The sequence below is a fragment of the Nothobranchius furzeri genome, chromosome 19 (assembly GCF_043380555.1).
Source record: "Nothobranchius furzeri strain GRZ-AD chromosome 19, NfurGRZ-RIMD1, whole genome shotgun sequence".
NCBI lineage: Eukaryota > Metazoa > Chordata > Actinopteri > Cyprinodontiformes > Nothobranchiidae > Nothobranchius > Nothobranchius furzeri.
In genome coordinates this window covers 24,986,214-25,012,624 of record NC_091759.1, presented here as the reverse complement: position 1 = coordinate 25,012,624, position 26,411 = coordinate 24,986,214, and the positions used below count along the sequence as shown (strand labels likewise).

General features: G+C 45.7%; 1 protein-coding gene across 4 annotated transcripts in view; it reads left to right on the top strand.

The window, feature by feature from the left end:
* Positions 1-23,339, top strand: part of LOC107374474 (uncharacterized) — a 56,587-nt gene extending 33,248 nt beyond the window's left edge. For 3 of the 4 annotated variants that reach the window (XM_070547288.1, XM_054745468.2, XM_070547287.1), the window contains exons 20-46: positions 8,358-8,529; positions 8,989-9,053; positions 9,164-9,417; positions 9,491-9,635; positions 11,444-11,647; positions 11,741-11,891; positions 12,039-12,121; positions 12,272-12,364; positions 12,741-12,973; positions 13,045-13,225; positions 13,302-13,496; positions 13,578-13,725; positions 13,852-14,174; positions 14,254-14,404; positions 14,478-14,638; positions 14,904-15,039; positions 16,583-16,696; positions 16,871-16,932; positions 17,009-17,126; positions 17,212-17,342; positions 17,435-17,669; positions 17,755-18,666; positions 18,750-18,901; positions 22,192-22,306; positions 22,398-22,646; positions 22,729-22,849; positions 22,989-23,339. In XM_070547288.1, coding sequence (XP_070403389.1) covers positions 8,358-8,529; positions 8,989-9,053; positions 9,164-9,417; positions 9,491-9,635; positions 11,444-11,647; positions 11,741-11,891; positions 12,039-12,121; positions 12,272-12,364; positions 12,741-12,973; positions 13,045-13,225; positions 13,302-13,496; positions 13,578-13,725; positions 13,852-14,174; positions 14,254-14,404; positions 14,478-14,638; positions 14,904-15,039; positions 16,583-16,696; positions 16,871-16,932; positions 17,009-17,126; positions 17,212-17,342; positions 17,435-17,669; positions 17,755-18,666; positions 18,750-18,901; positions 22,192-22,306; positions 22,398-22,646; positions 22,729-22,849; positions 22,989-23,151 — 5,067 coding nt within the window. In that variant the 3' untranslated portion in view covers positions 23,152-23,339. The remainder of the gene's footprint in view (positions 1-8,357; positions 8,530-8,988; positions 9,054-9,163; positions 9,418-9,490; positions 9,636-11,443; positions 11,648-11,740; positions 11,892-12,038; positions 12,122-12,271; positions 12,365-12,740; positions 12,974-13,044; positions 13,226-13,301; positions 13,497-13,577; positions 13,726-13,851; positions 14,175-14,253; positions 14,405-14,477; positions 14,639-14,903; positions 15,040-16,582; positions 16,697-16,870; positions 16,933-17,008; positions 17,127-17,211; positions 17,343-17,434; positions 17,670-17,754; positions 18,667-18,749; positions 18,902-22,191; positions 22,307-22,397; positions 22,647-22,728; positions 22,850-22,988) is intronic. The other variant, XM_070547289.1, reaches the window with a different exon arrangement.
* The last annotated feature ends 3,072 nt before the right edge of the window (positions 23,340-26,411 follow it).

Below are 26,411 nucleotides of genomic sequence, written 5' to 3'. Positions count from 1 at the left end.
GTGCTCGCCCACCAGGCTGATGGCCAGAAGCTGCCGCCGATGGGCATCTTAAAGCGGAAAACTTCACCCAAAGAAAAGTTTCCCGCCGGCGTGATCATCAAGGCGAACCCGAAGGGCCGGATGGATGAGGACGTGATGGCGGCGTGGCTGCGGGAGGCGTACACCAAAAGACGGGACGGCTTCTTCCACACTTCTCCGGCCATGCTGATCTGCGACTCCATGCCTGCCCATCTCACCGACGCCGTTAAAACCCAGGAGAGGAGGGTGAACACGGAGCTCGCCATCATACCGGGTGGATTAACCAAAGAACTCCGGCCGCTGGACGTCGGGGTGAACCGGTCCTTCAAAGCGAAAGTCCGAGCAGCGTGGGGGCGCTGGATGACTGAAGGCGAACACACGTTCACCAAGACGGGCAGCCTTGGTGCGGAAAATACGGTACCTCCACTTATGACCCATAAGCTGGGATACTCTATCTAAACATAGAATATCACCCTGCCTGGGTGCTTTAATCAGAAGATTCTAGGATTTTTTATTTATTAGGGGATTGTACACACTTCGTTTGATTCAGAAGAGTCAGGTTAATAAAAGTAGGAATTTATTTTACCAACAATTAAAACCTGACAAGTTAACTAAGCATTTACTGTGACGGATGGAACTAGATGTGATGTATGAAACCTATGTGTGAATGCGGTGTTAGTCAGAACTTCCGTATCTAGGAGAGCTGAGTCCTGGATGTAAAAGAATTTGGTTTGCGTTAAGCTATGAAGTTGATTATTATCAAAACCACGTCAGATGCAATCTCACTGTGTTCTATGTACCCACGTGGAGACGCCCTTTTCGGATCCGTGATGCCAGGGGGGGGTTGGAGACCCCTGGTACCGAAGTCCGTAGATTAACTGCAGTATAAACAAATCAGCTTGTTCTGCAGGAATTTTTTGCATCAGCTTCGCAGGTGCAAAAAGGTTTTGACGACGTGTCAGAAGCTTTGGTGGGTAAAGAGGTCTTGCTTCAGCTGGCCGGCCTGAAGCTTTCTCTAGAACTGAGGGAAAACCCGAGTAATCTGGTTTTAATGTTCTCATGTTAGGATTGTGTAGCCAACCAGAGGTTGACAAGTTTGAGGATATTACCAAGAATCTCAGAAACATGCCTTCTTTAGCCCCATTCCCATCTGTACCGGGTCGGCCCGGGCCGGGTAGCGTAGGTTGTTTACATATCTGGGTGGCCTGGTATTTTTCCGGGCTAACCAAGGCTCATTCTCAGCCCTCTTCTCGAGGGGGTCTGCTTCAGGCCGCCCAGGGCCAACACACCCACTGCTGACAGCAAATTCACACCTTCCATTAGAGCAAGCCTCTGATTGGTGGGTAGAATCAGCCCACATGGGCTTAAGGCATGCTCAATTCATTATCATTCATTATCATGCTGATTACCCAGAAGCTGAAAGTGTCTCTGACTGCATTCCTTGCATACCTAAGCAAGGATGTGTGGAAACAACCGGGCCAGGCTGGGGCCGACCCGGTACAGATGGGAATGGGGCTGTTGATACCGAAGGCTCTGATCTGGGGTAAAGGCTATTTATGTGTCATGGGTTTAACTTTACCTTACTTTGTTCTTGTGTGGGTGCAAATGGTGATGACCAGTGTTGGGAGTAACACCGTTTAAATATAACAGCGTTCTTTTTTAGGTAACTGAATAATCTAATGAATTACTTTTCCCACCGTTGCAACGCCGTTACCGTTACTGGGGACGGAAGGTTGTGCGTTACTATGTGCTTGTCGAACGTTGAGCAGCAGCGTGAGGCTTTCTGACCGCCACACTTCAGCTGCAGCCAGGGAGAGCGAGGTATCGGTAACGCACTTACAAACACGATGATGATTGGCCGGGTGGGCGGAGACCCTCACGGTCTCAGTCGCTGCATGCTGTAGACACAACAGAGCAGTGATGGGAGTAACGCTGTTTAAAATAACCACGTTAATAAAAAAAATCTTTCTGTAACGAGCAAACTAATTACCGTCTTATCAAAACGTTGTTTATGTTATAAGAAAATGCGTGCGTTAAGCAGCGCGGTGTGTTGAAGCTGTCATCAGCTGATCAGGAGCTAAAGAGGTAGATGTTTTATCCAAGAGCATCACGGCCGTGAAGAACGAGGAAGACGTGATGAATATCTACGGCTGCAGGTGTGGATCTGCAGCCGTGCCCTTCTTAGCGTGACAGCGGGACGTCCTGAAGGTCCGCTCACCTGTTCACCGCTCAGACGTCCTGATCTTCTACCTTCCTAGATCATCCAGCTGTAACCTGTTCCTGATCATGTCTTTAGTCCCGCTGTAACACTGATGCATCAGTCTCAGACGTCATGGAGCTCAGGTGTTATTAGAACTACCTGTGTGTGTTCACCACCCAGCTTCAGCTCTTCTGTGGTTGGGTCTGACCCACGTTAGTAAATGTAAGTCCTCCATCAGGCTTGTGCCTCTTCTAGTGTCATTTTAAAGGATTTTATTTATTTATTTAACCGTTACTAGATTAGCAGCAACAGAAATGCTGCTGAAAACACACAATTATGTGAAGCTGGAAAAATTAAAATACTGTACAAAATTACATTCATTTCTGTAATTTAACTAGACTGAGAGACCATTTAAAGGCTCGGGAACCTTTACAGGTGTTTCTGTTTGCAATTATAAATGTTAGCTGATTGGGGTCTTGTTAAATATCACACAGTGACCTTTTAATAGTCCAGATAAGTGTAATGTTCCTGTTAGTAGTTCCTCCTGTTAAGTGCTTATTTATTTAAATTATTCAGGTTTATAAAAAACATTTTGACATACATTTAATTATGTTCCAGTCATTAATCATTTATATTTTACTATTGTAGTAATTCTTGCATGCTTTAATGAAAAAAGTAACTAAGTAGTTATTTTTCTTGGTAATTAGTTACTTTTATAATCTTGTAACTCAGTTAGTAACTGAGTTACTTTTTTGATAAAGTAATCAGTAACCATAACTAATTACTTTTTAAAGTAACGTTCCCAACACTGGTGATGACCGGCTTGTCAAGTAAACATGCAATCAATGTAATCACAACATAACATTCATTTCAACCTCCAATCACTGAGCACAGATTAATGAAAGCATTTCATTTTATAATTATCCTAAGTAGCAATAAACGACATTTATTTAATGATTATCTAGCTTATAAGTTTTAGAAGTTCATATTTAATTTTAAATCTTCTTTCTTCTGTGAAGCGAGGAGTCTTGGATAAAAGTGTGCTCTGTGAGGGACCTTGAGGAGAGAATGTTATTGTTATGATTCCAGGACGTCAACAAGCGGTGCGGGATCTTGTGGCTTGTTGGCAGATAGAATATAAAATCCACCTCATGTGATGGAATCAGGTCTGTAGATGACAGATGACCTATAGGTCGATCTGTAGGTGAAAACTGACCATTTGTGGACATTACAACAGTAAAGGTGTGCACACCTGTGCAGTCAGACTGTTGCACGTCTGCTTTCACTAACGGGAACAATGGAGGGAATGTTTTTATATTTAAGCTGTTTAACCCTCCCACTGTCCTAATGGGCGTGACCCCGCGAGGAAAGTTGACCATCGAGCAGGGTTGATGGTTTATCCCTTGGGTCCACGTGGCAGGGGTGAGGAGTGAGCACCACCTCACCCCTGTCCCATTAGGACAGTGGGAGGGTTAAAGGTCTCATTCATGTTTGTCTTTCTATTTTATCAAATTTATCAAACAAGATTTTGTCATCGTTTTCTTAAATTTATATTTAGTAGGAAACGGTTCAGCAGAACAGATTATTAACCTTTTTAAGGTGGTATGACTCATCTGTCTGGCTGGACATCCAGCAACAGAGGGGCTACATGTATGTTACAGGCCTGTGATAAAGATGGTACATGTGTGACGCTCACTCATGAGTAAATGTAGAACATACATGTTAAGTTTCAGGAAGATGTTTGGTCTTGTTTCCGCTCCACCTTAAAGAACGTCTGAGATGTTAGAGGCGATGCTGCCCTCTGCTGGCTGCTTCACTTATAGCCAGATGTTCTTCATGTTTCTGGTTGGTCTCTGCAGAAGTTCAGAAGAGATCAGCTGATGATCAGCTGACTGTCAAACAGAAACAGTCCTTTTCTAAACAGAGCTAAAACCAAACATTTAGCTGATCAGATATTTCTTTAGTCCACCTGATATTTTACTACAGCTCTTATTTTAACACATGATGCATTTTTCTTTATTATTGATCTGTATCATAATTGTTCATGTTTCTAATAAATTCTGTGTTAATTGTTAACATTTTGACTCTGACTGTTTCTGCTCATGAATTAAAGCGGTTGTTGTGGTCCCACAAGCTAAAACCAGTGGTAAAAACACTTAATTCAAGGCACTTTGATCAAAAAGTCTTTCTGGGTTTCATACATGTACCATTTTTATCTGGTAGGACTGGGAGAGAAGCTATGCTAGCGCGCACGCGGAGAACATCTGTAAACTGCCAGTTATTCATCAAATCTATCAAAAGTCTCCATCTCACTGGTACCGGTGCTCCGATCTGTCCACATCGTTAAGCTGTTGTTGTTTATCACGAGACCTCGGCTTGTTTTTGTTTACGTTGCTGAGAAAATTCCTGCTCATGAACATTAAAGATGAATACATCTTTCCAAAACCTGCTGCTTCCTCTTATCTGAGCCGGACAAATCCCAAAGTGTTTGTTTTTCCTTTTCCAAATTTGCTGGAACTCCAGAGCGATGGGAGCAGTTCTGTAGAGGGAACACATTTTGACATACCACCGCGGATTAGAAACACTGAAACTGGTGCATGTATTCGCATAAGTATCGACAATCTGAACTAACTTCCTTTTGTTCTCTGCTCGTGGTTTCGCTGACAAAAGTCGGAAAACAGATTTTTCCTGATAACCGTTTGAAATTAGGAAAACTAAAAGTAAAAAAATATGCTTTTTCCATATTTTTATTTTCTTTAAAATAAACAGAGGACAAATATTAACATTTTTTTCTATTTTCTGAGTCAAAAATATCTAATACATAAATCAAAGATGCATGAACAAAATAATTTAATAGTTTTAATTGATTTTTATTCCGTTCTTGTTTTTCTAATTCTAAACGGTCATCTGAAAGTGACGCGTTTTCTGATTTTCAACCAAAAATCCGTCGGCCAGCAGGCAGCCCTCCCTGGTTTCTTCTTCCGTCGGTCACGCTCACACGCAGCCTTTAAACATCGACCAGTGTGATAAAAGAAGTCTCTAAAACGGACCTATTGGGTCCAGAATAATCCAGGTTTAGGTAACGTAGGTTGGAGACTGCATAAAGAACGTCTCACTGAGACCTGGATCAAACCATGTGACAATGCTACCCCATCTGCTCTCTCAGTTAACCACACTTTCTCCCACACTTCACGTGCATCTGGCTGAGGTGGTGGAACGGGCATGTTCATTTCTAACAAATGGATATACAGTCAGTTGCTACCCATCACTAAATACAACTCCTTTGAATACCATGCCATCCAGGTAACTATCGAAAAACTTCTTTTTGGTTGTCATATATCGACAGCCAGGTCAACTCGGAGACTTTCTTGATGAACTCGACACCCTGCTCTCCTCCATTCCTGAGCACGACTGTCCCACAGTGGTCCTTGGAGACATGAATATTCACCTGGATAATCCCAGCTCATCAGGCTTCCTGTCACTAATGTCATCATTTGATCTAAAACTAGTACAAAGTCCTCCAACTCACAAAGCTGGAAAAGCACTCGACCTCATTTTCACCAGAAACTGTGCCATAGACACAATCTCTGTCACACCGCTGATGATCTTTCCGATCATTACTTCATCCGTTTCAGCACGACTCTACCAGGGAGGTCCACTGCTTCCTCCCCAGTGGTCTCATTCCTCCGCAACCTCTGCAATCTGGCACCCAACCACTTCTCCTCTCTTGTTGCCTCCACTCTTCCATCTCCCAGCACATTCTCTGCTTATGAAGTGAATGAAGCCACCGAGTCACTCTGCTCCACACTCTGCTCTTGTCTTAATAACTTGTGTCCTTTAGCCACTAGACCTGCTAGATCCTCTCAGTCGCACCCTTGGCTAAATGATGCCCTCCGGTCTCTACGCACCAATCTTAGAGCTGCGGAATGGAAATGGCGCAAAACAAAAGATCCTTGTGATCAATTGAAATTTCATGAATTACTGTCCTCATTCTCTGCCAGCATCACTGATGCAAAGAAAGCTTTCTACACTGACAAAATTCTCAGCTCTACTGACTCTCAGAAACTATTTCCAACATTTAAAACTCTGCTCACCCCTCCGTCTCCACTTCCTACCAACAATCTATCAGCTGACCTTTGCCTCATTCTTCACTGACAAAGTGGCACCTATAAGCAAACAGTTTACTCAACTGGCCACTCCTGAACATTCGCTACCACAATCTCCTTCAAGCCCAACCATCTCAGGCCCTACTGCTTCATTTTCCTCTTTTTCCTCTCACTGAGAACTGTGTCCAAGCTTCTCACGTGCAACCGCCCTACTACATGCCCACTTGACCCCATTCCGACTAAGCTGCTCCAAGCTATTGCTTCTACAGTAGCCGCCGCAGTCACACATGTGATCAACGCTTCACTGATATCCGGTACATTTCCCAGCTCTCTCAAGCATGCTCAGGTTAAACCGCTGGTAAAAAACCATCTCTTCCTCCAAATCATGTGGAGAACTACCGACCTATCTCTCTCCTCCCTTTTCTCTCCAAAATTATTGAAAGGATGGCTTTCAAGCAGATCACAGAATACCTCTCACAAAACTGTCTGCTTGACCCTTACCAATCTGGGTTCAAAAAGGGCCACTCCACTGAAACTGCTCTGTTAGCAGTGACTGAATCCTTAAAAGAAGCTAGAGCGACTGGCAAATCCTCGGTGCTTATCCTGCTCGACTTATCGGCTGCATTTGACACTGTCAACCATGGCTTCCTTTTGTCCACACTCTCTAGCATGGACATCACAAAGAAGGCGCACGCCTGGTTTGAATCGTACCTCACAGGACGATCATTCAGTGTATCTTGGCTTGGACAATCCTCTACCATGCACCATCTTGCCACAGGAGTCCCCCAGGGCTCTGTACTAGGACCTCTTCTCTTTGCCATATACACCACCTCACTGGGTGAGATTATTCGATCACATGGCTTCTCCTACCACTGCTATGCAGACGACACCCAGCTCTATCTGTCATTTCCACCGGACGACCACACTGTCTGCACGAATATCAAACTGTCTCTCTGACATATCAAAATGGATGAAATCCCACCATCTCCAACTCAACCTCTCTAAAACTGATCTACTTGTCATCCCAGAAAAACCATCCATACAGCACAATATCTCAATCCAAAATGACTTCCCATCTCTAGCTCCTTCAAAGGCAGTTGGAAATCTGGGTGTTGTGATTGATGAACACCTGACCTGTAAAGATCATGTCCTCTGTTGCTCGTTCATGCCGCTTTGCGCTGTATAACATACGAAAGATCAGACCATACCTAACACAACATGCCACCCAGCTCCTGGTGCAATCTACTGTCATCTCCCGCCTCGATTACTGCAACGCCCTTCTAACTGGTCTTCCAGGCTGTACTGTGAGACCTCTTCAAATGGTCCAGAACGCAGCGGCGCGTCTGGTCTTCAATCAGCCTAAAAGAGCACACGTCACCCCTCTGTTCAGTGAGCTCCACTGGCTACCGCTAGCAGCACGCATCAAATTCAAATTTGTTTGTTTCCTTGCAGAAAGAAAAATGATGATGAGGCGCCGAGATTAAAGTCTAAATAAATAAGAACATCCTGAAGAAACGACCTTCGTTCCCCAGATGGTTCAGTAAACAAAATACTGACTCGTTTTATTTTGTTACTCTGCCACAGCATCCCCATAGTCAAAGGTTCTTCCTTAAATCCTTCACAATAAGAGCGTAAAACATGCACACCTGCCTTGAAGCGTCACAACCTGATAAAAGTGTTAATGAATGTTCTTTACATAAAGGGTCCCTTTATTAACATTGCTTAGTGCGTTATTAATAATAAAACATTTTATCGGTGCTAAAATATTTTATTGTCTTCATCTGAGGAAAATCCAAACCTGTAACCACCGAGTGTACCTGTTCTCTGTATTCTGAGTTCATCATGAATAGTTTCTGCTCTGAGGAGAGTTTAATGTCGTTGACTCGCCTGGAAAACTGAAGCAAAAATAATGAAGCCCCTCAGCACCCTGATGATGGTCTTCTCCTTGTCCTCACGCTGCTGCAGAACGTTTCATTTCCGAACTCTTCCACGTTTGGAGGACTCGTCTAAAAGCGTGTTTTTCTGATCTGCAGAGCATGGAGGTGTCTCAGGACTGCACCATGTGTGGGTTTCCTCAGCTCGTCTCTGGCATGGTCGACCTGAAGACCAACGAGAACGTGGTGCTGCTGTTCTGCTCTCAGAGCTGCATCGCGTCTTACAAGCTGCAACCCCAAAATCTGGAAAGGTGTCAAAATACAGACCCAGGTTTGTTTAATAGACTCGTTTCCTTTCTTTTCTACTGATTCGTTTGTCCCACATGATGCTTCAGGGTCATTATTCTCTAAAGTCACAGTTTGATGCAGGAAATCGTTCTTTGGTGCTTAAAATTCTTCAAAATGAGTTTAATTGTGTTTTTTAAGGTTAAGAAAGTGCTTGAAATTTTAATAACGACCGCAATATTTAATTGGTTGAAGCACAAGAAGTAAAATTATTTATTTATTAAAAGAAAAAAAAGACTAGAAACGGAAATAATTTGATTTTCTGCTCTCAACTTTTTCAAGTTGAGCCTTACTTATGATTAGTTGAATTCAGATTTTAAATAAAGCATTTGCTTTAAAGACACAATATTCTGAAATGCAGTTAAAATATCCATTTAGAGCCTAACAAGAGAAGTAATAATGACAAGATTAGAAATCGGGTTTCTTTTTTTTTTTTCTTCTATAGAAAATACAAACTCAAGTCTTAGGCAAAAGCAGACGGGAACCGATCCGGAGCAGGAATCCAGATCTGTGAGTAAAGTTTGTTTAAATGTTTCTGCGTTTACTGAAGTTTTGTTTTTAGGAGCTGAGTAAATAAACAACCAGGTCCTATGACATTTGAACTTTTATCCTCCCTGCAGGGTGATGGAAGGAGCGACTCGAACGCGGCTGGAAATCGTCCCGATGCTGCTCGGTCTGCTGAGACCGACGACATCGCGAGACTCATCATTCAAGCCGATGACATCACTTGCTTCAGCTGCTTCAAGCGAGTGATGAAAGGCTGCAAAGTTTACCAGCTGAAAAGAGCGAAGCATCTCTTCTGCTCTGCCTCTTGTGTCACTGAACTGTACCCTCAGGTCTTGTTTTACATCAGGAAGTGCTTCAGCTGCCTCCAGTAAGTCCCGTTGACTCATCCTTTTTGTTTAGTGGTGATTTGTTTTATTCAGTGTTCCTCTGCACCTCCTCAGGTTGATAACGCAGCCTCAGAAAGTGATTTTGGCTCCAGTGGATGACTCTGGAACGATGAGGGAGCTGTGCAGCGAGAAGTGTCTCTCTGCCGTCAATTCCGCCCAGCTTCAGCCACGATGCAAACTCTGCAACAAAAGCTGTTCGGTAAGGAAACAAGATGTCTGGTTTTTACCTGTAGCTGTCATTTTTGAGGAAGAGTAAACAGTGCAAAACAATATGATCAAAAACTTCAATCATGACCTGATTTCTGAAAACACTTTACCGAAAATATCACTAGACTGTTAATATCACTATACCAGTAATATCACAATATCGGTAATATCACGATATCGTTAATATCACTATACCAATAGTATCTCAATACCAATAATATCACTATACCGATAATATCACTATACCAATAGTATCACAATACCGATATTATCACTATACCAATAATATACGATTCCGTTAATATCACTATAACAGTAATATCACAATACCGTTAATATCACTATACCAGTAATATCACAATACCGTTAATATCACAATATCATTAATATCACTATACCGTTAATATCATGATACCAATAATATCACAATACTGATAATATCATTATACCGTTAATATCACGATACCATTCTTATCACGATACCGATAATCTCACAATATCGTTAATATCACAATACCGATAATATCACAATGCCAGTAATATCACAATATCGTTAATATCACAATATCCTTAATATCACTAGACCGTTAATATCACAATACTGATAATATCACTATACCGTTATTATCACGATTCCGATAATTTCACTATACCAATAATATCACTACACCGTTAATATCACGATGCCAGTAATATCACAATACTGATAATATCACTATACCGTTAATATCACGATGCCAGTAATATCACAATACTGATAATATCACTATACCGTTAATATCACAATACCATTCTTATCACGATACCGATAATCTCACAATACTGATAATATCACAATACCGATAATATCACTAGACCGTTAATATCACGATTCCGATAATATCACTATACCTTTAATATCACTACACCGTTAATATCACGATGCCAGTAATATCACAATACTGATAATATCACTATACCGTTAATATCACGATACCATTCTTATCACGATACCGATAATCTCACAATATCGTTAATATCACAATACCAGTAATATCACAATACCGTTAATATCACAATATCGTTAATATCACTATACCGTTAATATCACGATTCCGATAATATCACTATACCGTTAATATCACGATGCCAGTAATATCACAATACTGGTAATATCACTATACCGTTAATATCACAACACCATTCTTATCACGATACCGATAATCTCACAATATCGTTTATATCACAATACCGATAATATCACAATATCGTTAATATCACTAGACCGTTAATATCACTAGACCGCTAATATCACAATACCGATAATATCACAATATCGTTAATATCACTAGACCGTTAATATCACTAGACCGCTAATATCACAATGCTGATAATATCACTATACCGTTAATATCACGATTCCGATAATATCACTATACCTTTAATATCACTATACCGTTAATATCACGATGCCAGTAATATCACAATACTGATAATATCACGATGCCAGTAATATCACAATACTGATAATATCACTATACCGTTAATATCACGATACCATTCTTATCACGATACCGATAATCTCACAATATCGGTAATATCACAATACCGATAATATCACAATACCAGTAATATCACAATATCGTTAATATCACTATACCGTTAATATCACGATTCCGATAATATCACTATACCGTTAATATCACTATACCTTTAATATCACTATACCGTTAATATCACGATCCTAATAAGATCACGGTACCGATAATGTCATGAAGCAGATAACATAATACAGAAAACCTCCTTCTTCTTCTTCTTCAGTCCGCGTTCTCCGTGACCGTGGGTGGTGAAGTCCACAGACTTTGCAGCAACCCCTGCTTCACAAACTTCAACAAAGAGGACAAGTCGTCCTGGTTCATCTGTGAAATCTGCAGCTCCCTCTGCTCCAGCAAACGGCTCGTGGTGAAGATGAAGGACGACAGTAAAACAGTCTGTGGACACGAGTGTCTGGTCAAGTTGAAGGAGGTGCAGAAGCAAAACGACACAAAAGAAAAACCTCACGTCTAAAACTGAATCACGGACACGACCTCCTAACATTTAGGGTTTTTTGTTTTGCAGAAAGCAGAGACAAGTCAGCCGTGTCCAACGTGCTGCACGTCCCATCAGCTGTCAGACATGGTGGAGAAGGAAAACGATGAAGGCGAGTTGGATTTCTTCTGCAGCTACAGATGCATGAAGGTTCATAAAGTCCAGTTCTGCCCTCCGTCAGGTAATTTCACCTTCAGTTTCTGCTTGTATTCAGTGCTAATGGATCAATAACAGACCAACTGATGATGTTTGTGATTACTGTTTCAGCAGCTAAAGGAAGATTTGCTCTATCTTCATGAACATTTGACCTATTTTATCATATCTTTAGACCAAAAGAAGAGTTCACAGACTCCTTCATCTGAGGAGGTCGATGTCAAAGACGTGAAGCCGTTGATGCAAAGTTTACTACGTGTGAGTTTCGTAAAATCTCTCCTGATGCGTAGAAAACGGCAGATTTATTATTACTTCCTGTTGAATCAGAAACAAAATCCTCTACACGAAGCGTTTCTCCTGAACTCGCCGAGTTTCTCGTCTGATCCATTTCTGGTGTCCCTCTCCAAGATAAAAGAGGAGCCCGCTGACGAGGAGTTCAGTCAGGATCGCTGCGACTCCGTGTCCTCACAGGAAGTCAAGCAGGAGCCAGATGTTCCAAAGGTAGGGAACCCTACGACTAACCTGTTTCTGGAACGTGTTTGTGTCAGGCACGCTGCTGCAGCAACGTAAAATATTATTAAATAAAGAAAACTTCTCAGGTTTATAGAAGACAAAGCTGCCAGGTGAAAAGCTTCCGATTCTCCCTGGTTGTGTTTGTGTGTCAGGAGACAAAAACGGGGCAGGCGTGTCAGGAAAACTCTACTCTCTTCCTGAAACATTTGTTTACTTAACATTTGGGTTCCTGCTGCTGTTGCATCTTAAATATGAATAACTGAATCTTTCATGCAGGAGAAACATTTGTAGGGGATTTTGCAGCAGGTGACTTTGCTGTGAGAGGTCTCCTCTAAGCATCCAGTTTCTTCTCTTGTGTTAAAAGGAGGACCTGAAGATCAGCTCAGTTTTCTCACTGCTGGAGGACCAGAAACCAGCCCCGTCCTTTCTCACTCAGATGGACTTAAATGCGTCCTGCTCCACCTGCCAGAGGGTTCTGATGGACGGAGAGACGGTTTACCAGAGGAAAGCCCACAAGGACCTCTTCTGCTCCACTTCCTGCCTGCTCAAGTACTACCAGATGAAATCGGCGAAGAAGACGTGTCACTTCTGTCTGCAGTGAGTCCATGATGTCTTCATGTGGACAGAAACAGTCACAGGCTGTGTGTAAAATGCCCTCTCTCCTCCAGGGTGATAATGGAGCCTCAGAGCGTCCTCCAGGGCTCGGTAGACGACACCGGGACAAAGAAGGACTTCTGCAGCCAGATCTGCCTGTCCTCCTTCAACTACAAGAGAATCATGTCAAACAAACTGCCCGTCGTTGCCGTGGCGTCACACTCTCAGTGCAGCGTGTGCAGCAGATACAGCGTTGTAAGAAACTCAGGCGGTCCTCCAGGTGTGGTGCAGGTGGGTCGGTACCTGACTGTGTGGTTTTATCCTCCTGCAGAGCAAACATGAGGTCATTCTGCAGGATGTGGTCCATAAGATCTGCAGCGACCCGTGTTTCCATCGTTTCTGTAACATCAACAGCTTGTTCATGTGTGAGAACTGCGGCTCCCGCTGCAACAAACCGCTCCGACTCAAGCTGGAGGACGGGACCAAGTCGCTGTGCGGCGCCGAGTGCCTGACTCGCTTCAAGCAGGTCCGGTTTGCCTCCGTTCTCTGAGTCTGGGACTGAAGCTTCCCTAACCTGGACCTTGTGTTGGTTTTGTTTGTGTGACAGAAAATCCAAACCCAGCAGCCGTGCTCGATGTGCCGAAAAGCTAAACTCCTGTCGGAAACGGTCGAAAGCAGAAATGGTGACGTTGTCGAGCTTTTCTGCTCCAAAAGCTGCGTGACGGCGTCCAAGATTCAGGCCGTCTGTGCGTCAGGTACGGAAAAGCTCCTGGGTCCAAACAGCTGAATTCTGCTCATTATTCGTGTTTTTCTATAAAAACAAGGAAAGCACAGATTCGATGGACTTAAACGGTCCACGTCTTCCACCAACTCTTCCTCAGGCGCCCCACTGAGCTGTGACAACTGCAGTAAGACGACCGTCCCCGTTTGCCATCTCGCCATGTGGGATGCCTCCATCAGGAACTTCTGCTCTCTGACCTGTGCCATGGTGTTTAGGGTAGTAAAGTCTCCAGTTTCAACACGCTACGGGGAGAGCCTGTCAGCTAAACGTCTGTTTTTTCTGCTGCAGGAAACCCAGAAGGACCGATTCAGAAACGCTAAAGATGCAGAAACCCAGGATGACGGCGATAAGCCTCCAGAAGGACTCCCGTGTGCTCAGTGTCAACAGATCATGCAGACGGCCCCCACCGTGATCCAGAACAAGGCGAGTTCTGGAGATCGCGGCTCAGACCAACCTGGTTTCATTGTTTTATTAAACTTCCTTCTCTTTTTGTCATTTACAGAATCAGCTGATTTTTGTTTGCAGCTCTTCCTGCTCTCAGGAGTTCAAAAGGATCAACGACATCACAGGTGTATGCGAGCACTGCAAGAGTAAAAGGATCATCAAGGAGGTCAAGAAGGTCGACAGTAAAAACCACAACTTCTGCAGCGACGGTACGAGGACGCGCGGACGTGTCGTAGCGCCGAGTTTCTGTCGTCCTTATTTCCCTCTCGTTTGTCTCCTCAGGCTGCTTCACGTTGTTCCTCCATGGTTTGGAGAAGAAGTGCAAAAAATTCTGTTCATCGTGTTGCTTCTGTCGGTCGGTCTCGAAGACTGTGGTGACATCAGAAGGTCAGAAGTTCTGCTCTGAAGGCTGCAGATCCAAAAACAAGCTTCTGCTAAACCATGTGAGTAAAATCCCAAAGGCTACTTCCTGTCACAGCAGGAAATAAAGACCAGGAGGGAGGAAATAGGAACAGAAAACATTCTGATTGTTGATATTGATGATCAGAGGAGTAGAGTTACGGAGATCTGAGCCTTAAAGGCTGATAAATAAGATCTTTAGTAGGAAACTAAAGATTTCAACGATTTTCACAATCAAAGATGGAGGTTTTTAAGTCGTTTGTGTTTGATGATGATGATGATGAGTAACTGAACTCTTCTTCCTCCCAGCTGGTGAAATGTGACACCTGCCACCGCAGAGGAAAGCTGACTCAGAGTCTTCCTCTGCTGGGACACGTCCGACGTTTCTGTGACCTGAGGTGTCTCCTTCACTTCTGCAGACAAGAGGGCGGGACGGTCAGCTCAGGTGGTGATGATTTAATGTTTTATTGAACGCATCAGTCTGATAAGCTGATATTTGTGCTTTTTACACAATAATCTCCAGAATAATTCATGAATCTGAAAAAAAGTTTTATTTGACTAAATTAGCCTTAAAAATATCAAAACGAAATCCTAAAAGCTAGCAGCCAAAATTAGTTTCTTCCAAATGCTTCAGTCTTTCAGACGGGGGGAGGAGTTCAACCCTCCAGGGGGAGGGGCCTAGCCAGGGGGAGGAGTTCAACCCTCCAGGGGGAGGGGTTCAGCGCTGCAGGAAGAGGGGCCCAGCCTGGGTGAGGAGTTAAAAGCCCCATTCCCACCTGTACCGGGTCGGCCCGGGCCGGGTAGCGTAGGTTGTTTACATATCTGGGTGGCCTGGAATTTTCCCGGGCCAACCAAGGCTCATTCTCGGCCCTCTTCCCGAGGGGTACTGCTTCAGGCCGACCAGGGCCAACACACCCACTGCTGACAGCAAATTCACACCTTCCATTAGAGCAAGCCTCTGATTGGTGGGTAGAATCAGCCCACATGGGCTTAAGACAAGGATGTGTGGAATAAACCGGGCCAGGCTGGGGCCGACTGGGGCTACCCGGCCCGGGCCGACCCGGTACAGGTGGGAATGGGGCTAAAGCCTCAAGGAGGAGGGGCCTAGCCTGTGGGAGGAGTTTAAGCCTCAAGGAGGAGGGGCCTAGCCAGGGGGAGGAGGTCAAGCCTCCAGGAGGAGGGGCCTAGCCAGGGGGAGGAGTTCAAGCCTCCAGGAGGAGGGGCCTAGCCAGGGGGAGGAGTTCAAGCCTCCAGGAGGAGGGGCCTAGCCAGGGGGAGGAGTTCAAGCCTCAAGGAGGAGGGGCCTAGCCAGGGGGAGGAGGTCAAGCCTCAAGGAGGAGGGGCCTAGCCAGGGGGAGGAGGTCAAGCCTCCAGGAGGAGGGGCCTAGCCAGGGGGAGGAGTTCAAGCCTCCAGGAGGAGGGGCCTAGCCAGGGGGAGGAGTTCAAGCCTCCAGGAGGAGGGGCCTAGCCAGGGGGAGGAGTTCAAGCCTCCAGGAGGAGGGGCCTAGCCAGGGGGAGGAGTTCAAGCCTCCAGGAGGAGGGGCCTAGCCAGGGGGAGGAGTTCAAGCCTCAAGGAGGAGGGTCCCAGAGGTGGGGGAGTGGCTCTAATCTACTCAGATCAAGGATAAAGATTTTAGCCACTCTGACAATTTGAGCGGATTTAGAATCAGAATTTTAGTTTTCCGTTTCTGATTTCTCTTGGTGAATTACAGGAACACTTCCGCCATTTAGAAATTTGTTTCTGTGCAAAAGTAAAAAAAAAAAAAAAAAAGGAAATTCTTACTATTGCTGCTGAAACTGATGTGAAGGTTTATGATGTCACAGGGAAACTCAGTTGAAGGTGTTTTAACCCAACAGACTAAGACTAGCTGTTAGCTCATCAATCCTGAAGGACCTAAACTGTCAGAAACGCGCCAACATGACTGAAACCAGATGAAGAAGCTTCTGGGAGGAAACCAGCTGACACCTCTCTGGGCTTTTCCTTTCAGGGTCTCCTTCTCCTGATGGTGCAGTCGAGTCGTCACCCGTAATCACAAACGTCATGTCGCTGTCCAACATCCTGAAGAGGCACCTGAACGCCTCATCGGGATCTCCACCGCTGGGTACGTTCAAAAACGGTTACAGGTTCAAGTACAATTTGAGTATTGGTTAACCTGAATCACCTTGACTTCCTGGAGAGACGGACAGGACGCTGAATAAAACATTTATGTTTTCATAACTCTTGGAGAGGACCTGAAAAAGCCAGGAGAAGTGATTTCTGGTGTTTTCTGGTTTAGTTCCTGACTCTGGAGTCGCTGCAGGACTCCTCACTGACATTCAGACTAGAGTGGTTGGACACGTGAGTCACACACTCCGTTGTTTCTGCTCCCGGAGTAAAAACAGGCTGAATAAACATGGAGGTTTTGTTCCTGCAGGCCGGCGTTCAGACGACTCCCACTGAGCTGAAGAACAAGTCCACCGTCTGCGTTCCTCTCGTCCACAACAAGGGAGTCTGCTGCTGCGTTCAGACCGTAGAAACCGGATCACAGACCGGTCAGGAATCGACCGAATCCACAAAACCATCAATCAGAAACTAGCTGCTGTTGAGATTTTCACTCGTCTTTTTCTCTGGTTTTAGTCGGTATCAGGCCAAAAGTCATCCAGAAGGTCATTCCTCTCCCCGTGCCGGTTCCTGTTCCCATCTACGTTCCTCTGGCCCTGAACATGTACAGCCAGTACACTCCGACACCCGCGGTTCTGCCCGTCCCGGTACAGGAAACACGTCCCAAACGTCCCACACAGCTTAAAGCCGACAGAAACAAAACTAAACCGAGTTTGTCTTTGGAATTGTGTTCCACCAGCTGCCGGTACCCTTGTGTGTCCCAGGAAAACAAATCGGATCAGAACCCACGGTGGAGGAGGCTCCGATCGGATCAGAACCCACGGTGGAGGAGGCTCCGATCGGATCTGTAGAGGAAGATTTTAACCTTAGTCCTGAAGAGGGAACAGAACCAGAGGACGAGTGCGAGGCGGACACCAGGGAGGAGAACGAAGAGGTGATGGAGGAGGAGAATCCGCAGACTTCCTCCTCCAGAGGTAACAAATATTTGTTTACTTTGAGTTTTCAGGGATTTATTAATATTTACAAACGTTTCTTCTGCAACTTTTTTTCCTCCATCAGAAACTTTCAGCTCCAAAGACGAGCCGGAGCCGGATTCCATCCCTGATCCTCTCCTCCTCCTGTTCTTCCAGACAAAGCATTACAAAATTCCAAATCCTACAGTTCTGAACGATCCTGGAGCTGCTCCTCCTGATTGTGCCGCTCCTGCTGCTACACCTCCTTCTGTGTCTGCTGCTCCTCCTGCTGTTTCTCCATCTCCTTCTCCTACTGCTCCTCCTTCTGATTCTGCCACTCCTGTTGCTCCTTTTGATTCTGCTGCTCCTCCTCCTGCTGCTGCTTCTCCTTCTGCTGCTGCTTCTCCTCCTTCTGATTCTGCTGCTTCTGTTGCACCTCCTTTTGATTCTGCTGCTACACCTCCTGTATCTGCTGCTCCTCCTGCTGCATCTCCTTCTCCTACTGCTCCTCCTCCTGATTCTGCCGCTCTTGTTGCTCCTTTTGATTCTGCTGCTCCTCCTGCTGCTGCTTCTCCTTCTGATTCTGCCGCTCCTGTTGCACCTCCTTTTGATTCTGCTGCTACACCTCCTGCTGCTGCTTCTGCTGCTCCTCCTTTAGAATCTGCTGCTACTCCTGCTTCTGCTCCTCCTCCTGCTGCTCCTCTTCCTGCTTCTGCTACACTTTCTTCTGCTTCTCCTTTTGCTGCTCCTTCTCCTTCCGCCCCCCCTCCAGCGTCTCCTTCAGCTTCTCCTCCTCCATCACACCAAACTCTGAGATGCCACAAAAGGAGCAACAGGACAAACAGAGAAAAGCTTCAGCGTTTGTCTGAAGGAGATGCAGAGGAGGCGTTCCACACGGGTTCTCCTGCTGGTTTTCCTGAGAAGCGCACAGGACTGAACAGTCAGAGTGGAGTTGACTCCTGGAGGAGATGGGTCCAGTGGAGAGAATCCCAGATCAGCCTGGGACTTCCTGTTTCCTGTATGTTTCCTTCCTGTAAAACAACACCTGAGTCCCGCTGTCCTGAAGCGCATGACCCAAATGTCTCCTCCTCTCTCCGTTAGCTCCAGCTGTGAGACTAAAGACAGATGTTCTCCAGTATTCTTCATCAGAACTGAACAACGGACTCTGCCTCTTCATCAAAGAGGTCACACGTCTCCGAGGACATCCACATTCTCCTGACAGCATCTTCTACCTGTGCCTCAGCATCCAGCAGGTAAGATTATTGAGCTCACCTGAAGCAGGAATCGGGATTGGTCCCAAAATGTTAGAGAAACGGCAACACGGGTCGGGATTTAGGAAAACAGACAGATCCACGCCGGTCTGCTGGGAATGAGAATATAAGGAGATGATGTTTATGTTTATGTATTTAGCAGACGCTTTTGTCCAAAGCCACTTACAAGTGACAATCGACATGTTACCCTTGAGGCTAACAACAATAACAACAACAACCAATTTCCAGTCGGTCACTTAGAAGATGTCCAGCTTGGTCGTAGGTGGCAGTGAGGAAGCATGATGAATCATGTAGAGGAGGGAACAAGGAGTGGACAGTAGAGGGGGGGACGGGTGCAGGGAGGGTGCTAGGTTAGAAGATGCTCTCTGAAGAGCAGGGTCTTCAGGAGTTTCTTGAAAATTGAAAAGGAAGCCCCTGTTCTGGTAGTGTTAGGAAGGTCATTCCACATTTGTGGAACGATGCATGAGAAGAGTCTGGATTGTCCTGAGCGTGGTGTAGGCACTGCTAGCCGACCATCCTGTGATGACCGGAGCGGCCGGGCCGAGACGTAAGCCTTTGCAAGAGGATTCAGGTAGATGGGAGCCGTACCATCTCGGACTTTGTATGCTAGTGTTAGCTATTTGAATTTGATGCGTGCTGCTAGCGGTAGCCAGTGGAGCTCAATGAACAGAGGAGTGAGGGATGGATCAGGAGTTCTGGGGATGGTCCACGAGTTCTGGGATGGATCAGGAGTTCTGGGATGGATCAGGAGTTCTGGGGATGGACCAGGAGTTCTGGGGATGGACCAGGAGTTCTGGGCTAGATCAGGAGTTCTGGGGATGGACCACAAGTTCTGGGGATGGACCACGAGTTCTGGGGATGGTCCAAGAGTTCTGGGATGGACCACGAGTTCTGGGGATGGACCAGGAGTTCTGGGGATGGACCAGGAGTTGTGGGCTAGATCAGGAGTTCTGGGGATGGACCACGAGTTCTGGGAATGGTCCAGGAGTTCTGGGGATGGTCCAGGAGTTCTGGGGATGGTCCAGGAGTTCTGGGGATGGTCCAGGAGTTCTGGGGCTGGATCAGGAGTTCTGGGGCTGGATCAGGAGTTCTGGGGATGGACCACGAGTTCTGGGGATGGACCACGAGTTCTGGGGATGGACCACGAGTTCTGGGATGGTCCAGGAGTTCTGGGCTTGATCACGAGTTCTGGGGCTGGACCAGGAGTTCTGGGGATGGTCCAGGAGTTCTGGGGATGGTCCAGGAGTTCTGGGATGGTCCAGGAGTTCTGGGATGGTCCAGGAGTTCTGGGATGGTCCAGGAGTTCTGGGATGGTCCAGGAGTTCTGGGGATGGACCAGGAGTTTTGGGGATGGACCAGGAGTTCTGGGGATGGACCAGGAGTTCTGGGGATGGACCAGGAGTTCTGGGGATGGTCCAGGAGTTCTGGGATGGACCAGGAGTTCTGGGATGGACCAGGAGTTCTGGGGCTGGACCAGGAGTTCTGGGATGAGTCCAGGAGTTCTGGGATGAGTCCAGGAGTTCTGGGGATGGACCAGGAGTTCTGGGGATGGACCAGGAGTTCTGGGGATGGATCAGGAGTTCTGGGGATGGATCAGGAGTTCTGGGGATGGATCAGGAGTTCTGGGGATGGACCACGAGTTCTGGGGATGGACCACGAGTTCTGGGGATGGACCACGAGTTCTGGGGATGGACCACGAGTTCTGGGGATGGACCACGAGTTTTGGGGATGGACCACGAGTTTTGGGGATGGACCACGAGTTCTGGGGATGGACCACGAGTTCTGGGGATGGACCACGAGTTCTGGGGATGGACCACGAGTTCTGGGGATGGTCCAGGAGTTCTGGGATGGTCCAGGAGTTCTGGGATGGACCAGGAGTTCTGGGATGGACCAGGAGTTTTGGGGCTGGACCAGGAGTTCTGGGGATGGACCAGGAGTTCTGGGCTAGATCAGGAGTTCTGGGGATGGACCACAAGTTCTGGGGATGGACCACGAGTTCTGGGGATGGTCCAAGAGTTCTGGGATGGACCACGAGTTCTGGGGATGGACCAGGAGTTGTGGGCTAGATCAGGAGTTCTGGGGATGGACCACGAGTTCTGGGAATGGTCCAGGAGTTCTGGGGATGGTCCAGGAGTTCTGGGGATGGTCCAGGAGTTCTGGGGATGGTCCAGGAGTTCTGGGGCTGGATCAGGAGTTCTGGGGCTGGATCAGGAGTTCTGGGGATGGACCACGAGTTCTGGGGATGGACCACGAGTTCTGGGATGGTCCAGGAGTTCTGGGCTGGATCACGAGTTCTGGGGCTGGACCAGGAGTTCTGGGGCTGGACCAGGAGTTCTGGGGCTGGACCAGGAGTTCTGGGGATGGTCCAGGAGTTCTGGGGATGGTCCAGGAGTTCTGGGGATGGTCCAGGAGTTCTGGGATGGTCCAGGAGTTCTGGGATGGTCCAGGAGTTCTGGGATGGTCCAGGAGTTCTGGGATGGTCCAGGAGTTCTGGGGATGGACCAGGAGTTCTGGGGATGGACCAGGAGTTTTGGGGATGGACCAGGAGTTCTGGGGATGGACCAGGAGTTCTGGGGATGGACCAGGAGTTCTGGGATGGACCAGGAGTTCTGGGATGGACCAGGAGTTTTGGGGCTGGATCAGGAGTTCTGGGGCTGGATCAGGAGTTCTGGGATGAGTCCAGGAGTTCTGGGATGAGTCCAGGAGTTCTGGGGATGGATCAGGAGTTCTGGGGATGGATCAGGAGTTCTGGGGATGGATCAGGAGTTCTGGGGATGGATCAGGAGTTCTGGGGATGGACCACGAGTTCTGGGGATGGACCACGAGTTCTGGGGATGGACCACGAGTTCTGGGGATGGACCACGAGTTCTGGGGATGGACCACGAGTTCTGGGGATGGACCACGAGTTCTGGGGATGGACCACGAGTTCTGGGGATGGTCCAGGAGTTTTGGGGCTGGACCAGGAGTTTTGGGGCTGGACCAGGAGTTTTGGGGCTGGACCAGGAGTTCTGGGGATGGATCAGGAGTTCTGGGGATGGATCAGGAGTTCTGGGGATGGACCAGGAGTTCTGGGCTGGACCAGGAGTTCTGGGCCCATTTATTCGACAATGGTCAACTTTAGGTTTTAATTCTTTAACCTGATGATGAAACATCTAGTTGAACATTTTCATATTTAGAGTAAAACGGGTTAGTTGGTGTCAAGATTTGTTTTTTATTTTAACTTTTTATTTTATTTCTGTGACTCATTTTAATGATTAATCCTTATTTTGTAGTTTCTGTTTGAAAACAATCGGCTGGAGAACATCTTCAGTGACCTCACCTACCAGAAGTTCTCCTCTGAGTTAACGAAGATCCTGAAACATTTCAGACCTCCTGTGTCTGCTCCACGTGAGTTTTTCTTTGACCTAAACTCCTGTTTGACCCGTTTTTATTGATCAGCTGTTTATCTGCTGCGTAACGTCCGTTTGTCCTGCTGTAGGTGCCGTCCATTCCCGAGTGGAGGAGAACTTCCTGTGGGACTGTAAACAGCTGGGAGCCTACTCCCCCATCGTCCTGCTCAACACTCTTCTCTTCTTCGGCTGTAAATACTTCGGCTTCGCCACGGTGGAGCAGCACCGCCAGCTGTCCTTTGCAAACGTCGTGCGCTACACCAACTTAAAACAGAACGGCACCAAGATCACGTACCTGTGCTTCTACCCGCCCACACCTGCAGACCAGAACCAGTCAGGTACCAAAGAGGCTGACTGTCAACAAAACACGAAGTCAGTATTCGTCTCAACGGGATCTGTAACTTATTTTCTTCCCTCCAGATGCTGACGGCGCCCCGGCGAAGAAACGCAGATTAAATGCGAACTCCCTGAGGATGAAGGAGAACACGGAGAACCTTCTGCGATGTCCGGTCAGACTGTATGAGTTCTACCTCTCCAAGTGGTGAGAACGTTCTCTAACATGTAACCTCATTATGAGACTGTCTGGCGCGGGGGGCGGAGTCATGTGACTGTAGAAACACTGAATCTAATCAAAGCAGTTTAAGATTTCAGGTTTTTGTTTTTCTGTGATTTTTCTGCAGCTCGGAGTCGATCAGGCGCCACGGCGACCTCTTCTACCTTCAGCCAGATCCTTGCTGTGTTCCCAGCAGCCCCCTGTGGTTCTCCGCGATGCCGCTGGACGACGCTACGATCGAGGCGATGATCGTACGAACGCGCGCCGTCCGGCTGCAGCAGGATGAATGAGATGAACGGATCAGACTTCATCTCTAAACCAGGAGGACTGGAAATGATGAAAGTGTCTTACAGTCAGACCACCAAGTTCATGCGTCATGTTTACGTACATTTTCTTTAACTGGGTTTCAACGACAGGAAAACAAACGTTTAACAAGCTCGTGGTTTCTACTTGCACACGGGGAAATGAGCTTGGAATTGCGGGAGAGTTTTGTACATTATCTGTCTTTAGGTTGAAGCATTTTCCAACCGCGAGTTATCGGAGGAGTTCAGAGTTAAACTGATGTTAATCAGGCTGAAATCTTTATTTTTGTGAAGCAGAAACAAGTTAAAAACAACAAAAGTCCCTCTGAGGTTTTTATTTTTCTGATTTTTTTTTATTTTTTTCATCAGCAGTTTGTTTTGAACTGAAGCTGATTTCTTTACTTTCTTCTGGTTCAGCTGAATGTAGTTTTCTTTACTTTTTCTGAATAAAACAATCTTCACAGTTTTTGTTTTACTTTAAACTGTGTACGTCTACCTGAGTCGGGATCATCGACATCGGTCAGGATAAACTTATTATTGTAAAGTTGCGTTCACAACCGTCAGACTTAAAGCTAAACAATGATTCACCTCGTCAGAGTTCATCCAGAAGGTCCTCAGCAATTGTTCGGTACTCATTTCAAGTTCAGAATGTTGATATTAAAAAGAGCGACTGAAACATATTGTTGTCCAGTCTTTACAGATTGTATTAAATCCGAGCAACATAAAAACAATAAATCATAAAATCCTTAAGGTAAAAAATTCCTCTAAAACAAATGGAAAACATCCTAAACTTTTCTTTTAATGATAAAATAGAATTTTATTGAATTTCTTTTAAATCACTTTTTGATTCTAATCGCAGATCAAACTGGTGAAGATTTGCTTAAAAGTATTTTTCAATCTTTTTAACTGCTTTAAAATATTTTATTACACGCACATATAAGTATGTAAGTGAGAACATTTTAAACATCAATGCGAATCGTCAACATGACGAACATTTTCGTCAATGAACACTAAAAATTCACCTGAGATTTTTTATCCAGGTGTTGCTGTAGTTTGGGTAGCCTCCATCTTTCACCTGCATGTTCAAAAATGCTAACATACTTAAGATAAATCAAACATTGATTCATATTTCATAGGATCTATAATAAAGGTGGTGCCAAACAGTCACAACAGAACCACTTATTTTTTAACAAGGGATATTTCAACTCATCTTAGTGAGCTGAGTGATTGACAGGTTTTAACCACGCCCCCTCGTTTTGCCGCTCTGGGGCTAAGCCAATCACCGTTAACGTACAGTTTTTTTATTTTTATTTTTATTTAGACATTTGAATAACAAACATACATTGTGTTGTAGAATATAGAAAGGGTATAAACATTCCACATCTTGTAATAGGTTGAACAAGTTATGTATACAACTACAAGTATACTTAAACAAAAAGGTATACTTTAGGAGAAAACGTACAGTTCCGTGCCTCGAGCTGTGTGGCGTTTGCCGCAGACCCTAAAATGATAAAATGGTTAACAACATTACGGAATTTGAATTTCTCCAGTTTTCCTCAATGAGACTGGAAGAAAATATGGAAGTGAAGATATTTGACGGATGGACCAAATGAATTCAGACCCAGTTAAAGGAAGAAAGGAGCGTTCTGAGCTAGCTATTACCAGCTAAAGGACCAGCTAACGGTAAGTGCAGCTAGCAGCTTTTGCTAACTAGGTGATAGTTTATGGTCAGAGCCAGCTTCTCCTTAAATATTGTTAGTGTAGGAGTTGGCAGATGGATGAAGGAGAGGAGGTATTCGTCACCAAAAACAGCACTTTATTCCAGGGCTGTCAACTTTTGCACATTTCAGGGGGGGGGGTTGAGAATGGACAATTCGCCAACCGTTTAAGGGTGAAGGTGATCGTAGTAGACTGGCCACAGCAGGCCCATTCCCAATGAGTCAAGTACTTGCGGTGGTGGTGTGATGCGTGCACATGGTTAGACAATTGTAGGAACTACGGAATTACATTTTTTCTGGACACTGTGAAAAAAGTTAGTTTGTTAACTTTGAAAAGTTATAAGTTCCTGTTGTTCGGCAACAGACAACCATGAGCGACACAAAACGACAGAGAAGGTAAGACAGAGAAGGTAAGCATGAAATTAGCTTTAGCTGCAAATCATTTCCTTTGCCTTATTGACTAAATTTTTTTTGGACGTTTTCCGTATGGGTTTTTGCTTCATTTGTTATTTGCTTCCTATTACTTTTTTTACAGTAAAATCGTGTTTCAATGTGTTTTGGAGTACCATGTATTTAATTAGGGACACAGAACGTTAGGTCCGTTTTAGGGGGGCTTCAGCCCCCCTAAAATAATCACAAGCCCCCCTATCTTTGAGTTTTTTAGGGCTGGGACCTTAACACGTTATTTTGATTAATTAGAAAAAAAACGACACGCTAAAAAAATTTCACGCATGTAATCGCAGCTTGCATTTCGAGCACGGCGGAACCTTTGTCATTGCACGACTTCCTCGTAGACAGAATATCACTGACGCACACAACAATGCACAGTGCTAATGGCTACTGAAACGGAGTAGTTGCCTTGCTTGGACTGATGCAGGATTTAGGAAACACGTCCGCCTCTTTTCTTAACTTGAAAAAAAAAACTTCCAGGCAACAACGGAGTCCGCGTCGCGGACATTTTTCAGAGATCGTCTCTGCTTCGGCTGCCCGGTGGCACTGGAAACTTTACAAAAGTTGCGGTAAGCTATATTTTTAACATTTACGTAGCATCTGTGCAGCGCTGAAAGCACCAGACAGAATAATTCTGTGCCCTAACAGTAGTTTATGAAAGTAGTTAAACAAACGAGAGGCACCTGGCTGCCGCTGGGAGAACGCTCCGTGTTCTCACTACTCTGTAAACAATCACAGGCAACGTGAAAGTTAAAGTTGAAAACAGAAGTTTAAGTTAAAACAGAAACACTCTAAAACTTTTCTGATGATTTTCTAAACAATTCTGTCGGGGAGTTATACGTTTCTGAGACGAGTCTTTGTCTAAACATCATCGCATGCATTACTATCATTAAGCAGCAGGTGTGTTGAAGCTGTCATCAGCTAAGGGGCGGATGCTTACGTGTATCAGGGGCAGCGAGAAAGTTGTGATCAGGCTGGAGATCACACCAGATACGCTGCTGCAGGTGTGAATCTGCGGGTCTGCAGCATCCCCGTATTAACGTGACATCAGGACTTCCCATGTAAGGAAGGTCCGCTCAC